The sequence below is a fragment of the Juglans regia genome, chromosome 6 (genome assembly GCF_001411555.2).
Source record: "Juglans regia cultivar Chandler chromosome 6, Walnut 2.0, whole genome shotgun sequence".
In the NCBI taxonomy this organism is placed as follows: Eukaryota; Viridiplantae; Streptophyta; class Magnoliopsida; order Fagales; family Juglandaceae; genus Juglans; species Juglans regia.
In genome coordinates, this window is record NC_049906.1 from 20830020 (window position 1) to 20834995 (window position 4976).

General features: G+C 36.0%; 1 protein-coding gene across 1 annotated transcript; it reads right to left on the reverse strand.

Annotated features, from left to right (window-relative positions):
* Window positions 1-1210: 1210 nt before the first annotated feature.
* On the reverse strand, window positions 1211-4976 carry LOC109000819 (cytochrome c oxidase assembly protein COX15). The gene is made up of 7 exons (XM_018977835.2): window positions 4656-4976; window positions 4046-4344; window positions 3481-3706; window positions 3156-3401; window positions 2936-3046; window positions 2196-2327; window positions 1211-1590 (listed from the first exon to the last, which is right to left on the reverse strand). The coding sequence occupies exons 1-7, from the start codon at window positions 4806-4808 to the stop codon at window positions 1420-1422; spliced, it is 1338 nt and encodes a 445-aa protein (XP_018833380.1). The 5' UTR covers window positions 4809-4976; the 3' UTR covers window positions 1211-1419.

Sequence of the window (4976 nt, forward strand, 5' to 3'; positions counted from 1 at the left end):
GTGCTAGTCATCACTACCAGATAATTGACAACTCCTCTTGTCAAGCTTTTCTTAACTTGTTCGGTCGTTACCACCGATGGAATGATTGTCAAGTGCAGCATGTCCATCGAATGGGCAATGAAGCAACTCGTAGATTGGCTAGACATGTTTGGCATGTAGAGAATGCTGAAATGTGGTGGGACAATGTCCCAAATTCAGTGGCACAAGCTATTTTTGGCTTGATGCAAACAGTTTGTAATGGTTTGGATGCAATGAAATATATTTTCCTATATATATAAACAATCACTTGAAGTTGCTATTTGGTTGAAATTAAATTATTGATGGAAGACCATGCTACTAATTTTGAAGTAATTCAAATCTTATAATTTTGTGTTTTATAATGTAATATATAAATACCAAACAATATAATATGTATTGCATTGCATTGCATTGCATTGCATTGTGTTGCATGTATTTTACATGATGAATATTGATTTTTTTTTAGTTAAAAAGGTAAATTAGTTATTTCTACCTTTAGTTATTCTTGACATAAAATTTAGTTTTCCATTTTAACATATTTTATTATTGTGGACAATGTTCAATGCATTAGTATTATGCTTTTCAACATGACTTCTTAAAATTTTTTTAATAAGATATAGGCTTTTATAATAAAAAAAAAGTTTTTCAACATCATTTTTTCAAAAAACAATTTTAATCAATATAGGATTTTAAATAAAAATAATTATTCTTTTCAACATTATTTTTTCTTGAAAACACTTGAATAAAATATAGGCTTTTATTAAAAAAAATAATAAAAATAAATAAATTATGCTTTTCAAATTTAAGGAAATATGGACTACAAAAAGAATTTTAAAAATCTGGGTAAAACCCAGTATCCGAATTCACCCGAGTACTGGCCCAAGTCATAACCCAGATTAAGTATTAACCCAGGTCACAACCCAGACCGGGTGTGAACCCAATTCCGTGCCCGGGTACTTGGCCTAGGATCCGGGTGAACAGTACTAAACTAGGTTATCATGGAGTTAGGTCTAAGTGTGAGTAGAATACCGAATTTGAGGGTAGGAGCTTTAATTGGGTCATGCACGGACTCAAGATTCCGTTTTTCCAATTTCATAAATCATATTAACTGGAAGAAGAACAAGTTACTTGTATATATATATTTTTTGATAAGTTATTTATATATATAAAAGTTTTAGAGCTGAAAATCCTCTTGAAGTTCCAAAAGGCGATGCCACCAGAAAATGGTGTATAATCAGGACAGCAGCGTTGTTGACCCACTCAATTACAAATGACAATTTCTCATTATTGTCTAGGCATAAAAGTTTATAGAAAACAGGAGATGTGTTTAACAAGAGAAACAATAGGAATTGCTCCATCCATCCACAAACCGAGGTCGCAAAAAGTAGAGCGGAAAAGAATCTAGGTTGTCTTTGCGACTTGAGGCAAAGATTTGAGAAGGGACCCTGACGGCCTCCTCAAAGTGTGATTGAGCAGGATCATAAGTGTCAAAAGAGTTAAGGCCCCAGCCTGATGTGCAGTGCCAAGTGAAACAGGTACATATGATAAAAGCGTTGATATTCCCAAGGTGACCTGCGATTGATTATTTTAGAATGAGAACACGTTCTGTATTCCAAAAGGGGAAATGCCACTCTCACCGAGTGCTACGCAATGGTTTTTTTTTTAACTTAATGATTAAGAAAGCTAATGAGTTTGTAATTTTCCTTTTTAAATGTCTAAATGGGTATAAGAAATGTTTGAAATAAAAATTGCACTGTTGAGTACAAAAATTAAGTGAAAGCCTCGGTGGCCCTAGCACGACTCTTCCAAAAAAGGCTGTTACAGACTATAACCTTAAACTACCATTTTCCTTTATGTGAAAAAGGAAAATGATAATTAGCTCCATGTTTTTGACTCGTCAAAGTTTCCGCTTGGGTATTTTATTTTTATTTTTTATTTTTTAATTTCGTAATATTTAAGGATGCTTAAAAAATGTTTGAAAGAAAATGAAAAAAGAAAATTGCAATTTGCACTAGCGGTAACTTTGAGGTGGCAAATACATGGAGGAGTAGCAGCACCCATATGAAAATGAAATAATGGCATTTAGATACTATTTTATCTTCATTTTGGTAGAAGGAAGAAACCATGACTGGATAGAGAGCAGGAAAATTAAGAAAGGGTTATAGGCAAACAATTACCTGCAGAGAAGCCATGCCGACGATACTTCCAATCAAAGATTTAACAGCAGGATGTATGTCCAACTTCCTGGTTGACCACCATAAAGTACCAATTGAAAGTAAGGTAGCAGTAGCTAGGATTCGGTGGTCAAGCTGCAAACATGATAAAATACTGGACTTAACTTTTCTTTGAAGTACTAGATATTAATAATCAAGAAGATGTTAATATCAATGTGAAGCTTTAAATTACAAGAATTAATACATTTCATCAAGTTTTGAAGGAGTTCATATGATACAAAAGTTAGAAATTCTACGAATTAAAATGCATAGTTATTTGCATTTGTGTTTAATTGTTAACCGTGCAACAGCTGCTATAATATCAAGCCCATTGGCAATGCTGGGGCCATGATTTAGAGAACCAGTTACTGTTCGGGGAAAAACTACTCAAAGGGATGAAGGGATTAATGCTTTTTCTCAAAAGATTTATGGCTCTGTTTAGATTAGAAACTCCCTTGATCAAACCTAAAACGTCCCACTAAAGATGGTACTCACGGAAAAACTAAAAAGTGTATACCACATAAAATATTATCATTCAAAAATAGAAATTCCAAATGAAAATATCAGGACTTCTATTCTCAATTATTCCCTTTTCTTTATAGTAATTTTCAAATTTCCCAATTCTAGTGAAGCAACCTCACATCATTAGCAAATAGCTTTTGACATGATCATCCAGATGTTTCAAATTAGCTGAGGGTAAATACCTGAACAGTTGATGTATTCTCAAAGAAGTTTCGAATTACTGGCTTCAAGTCAAAAACATCTGGTGGTATCCATGTATCACCCATCTTTGGAAAAGTATTATAAGCATGCCCCTGGCATATTTAACATGTCCTGTGGTCATAATTTGCAAACACTGCAGAACATCTAGAAGTTTATTGTGACAGATGAGAAGCAAGAAAAAAAGAAGACACCAAAACATACAGCATCGTTTCCAGCAACAAATGCTCCAGAGACAGCAGTAATGGCAACAAGTAAACTGACAGGAAGGGCAATTCTCTTTACTTTTGCTGCTCCACAAACCCAACTAACTGATTCCGCAGGTGGTTCAGGCATAACAACAGAAAGACCAGTCCATAAAAGACCACAGTAAATAGAAAATGCTGAAGTAAGATGAGCTGCAAGACGGTAGGGGCTCACTCTTGGCTGGACATATTCAGATGCTGGCTCCTGTGGAGACAGAATATCTTAGGAACTTAATTCCAAAAAAAAATTGTAAACAAATTGACAGAAGATCATACTTTCTAACCTCCAAACCACTTTTAACCATCCACCAGCCAATTAAACCCTGGCCAGCACCAAGGGCAAAAAGAGCAGAGAGCCTCAGTCCAAGTTGTAAGGTAATATATCCTTTACGAAGGAAATATGAAAAAGGCAAAGCAAACATAATGCCTAGAGCCCTTCCCCACATACGATGTGCATACTCCATCCAATATATGAATTTGAACTCTTCAATACTCATTCCTCGGTTGACACTACAAGAGATCAAAATTAAGTAAATATCATTAAATCAACAAGACCTCCTATAATCTGAGATGATGCTGTAACTTCAATTATAAATACAGCAAATCCAATAAACCACATGTAACTGATAAAGATAAAATTGCAGAGTATATCGATTTTGGTCTTGTTCGTAACCAGCTAATAATCTACTGGATATCTATAACCAAGCCCTATGAAACTTTAGGGAATACTTTCAGCATAAATTTATGTTGAAAGCATGTACGTACAAATTCTAAATGGTGTCAAACAAGTTTAATGCCACAAATGCAAGTAGCATTGCACTTTATACATGTAACGTTGCTTGTACTTACCGCTTATACTCTGGGGACTGCTTATATTTCTCAAACTCATGATACCAGTCCTCAACCGCTAGAGGAGGGAGGCTACCAGTAAATTTCCAATCAGTCATGGAAAGACCAGATCGTGTTAGTCTTGTGACACCACCAAGTACCACCATACTAAACACCCACGCAGCAGAGCCAAAAAGCCATATCCCAACCATTTTCTGAGCATGGGAGCCGGCAGTAACTAACAGCTTTGCTCCCTCCTTATGTACTGTGCCAGAAGATGCAACAGTGGACATATTTCTGATTGATGGCACACGATAACCCTGAAAAATGGCACATATAATTTATTTCTATTCAGATCCTACAGCACAGAAGCTCCATAACAAAGTGAGTGCTTTTTAAAATTTGACATCAGATGGAAATCAAATTGCATGATTGAGATTTCTATAATATCTACGCACATTTATACATGAATTCCAAAAACAGATCCACAGTCATGTCCCCGCAATCCATCCTAGCAAATCTATCGGAGACCCATCTCCGGAAATTAAAAGAATCGAAGCTTCTGATTTTAACTTGAATCGAAGCTTCTGATTTTAACTTTATATGTAAAGAAAGGAGCAAGGAACAGGACCTTCGGCAAAGATCTGAAGCATTTCCTAGCGATTTGGGAAGCGAGGAATCCATTGAGCGGCTCGGGGAAATCCGTAGACGGAGTTGCTTTCCTGAAATTGTATGTCCCATTCGGTCGTTTGATCCTCTTCAGAAATGCTAGCGTGCGGAACATCTCTCAGAGCCCTGCTCTATCACTGAAAATCGAGGGTTTAACAAGGTTTTTCTACCCTCTCACTCCATGTAAAACGACAACGTTTGAGACCGCTCCCTCCATAATTGCCAACCAACACAATCTTACATCTTATTATCCTCAAGAGAAATGCTTGGGATCCGGTAATGG

What these genes read in the sequence shown, in the direction of transcription:
- LOC109000819 (XM_018977835.2), bottom strand. Translation starts at nt 4,808, where the DNA reads ATGTTCCGCACGCTAGCATTTCTGAAGAGGATCAAACGACCGAATGGG. An exon ending in GCTTCAGATCTTTGCCGAAG is followed by an intron (nt 4,345 to 4,655) that starts GTCCTGTTCCTT and finishes GCCATTTTTCAG; the next exon opens with GGTTATCGTGTGCCATCAAT. An exon ending in TGGTTAAAAGTGGTTTGGAG is followed by an intron (nt 3,402 to 3,480) that starts GTTAGAAAGTAT and finishes CTGTCTCCACAG; the next exon opens with GAGCCAGCATCTGAATATGT.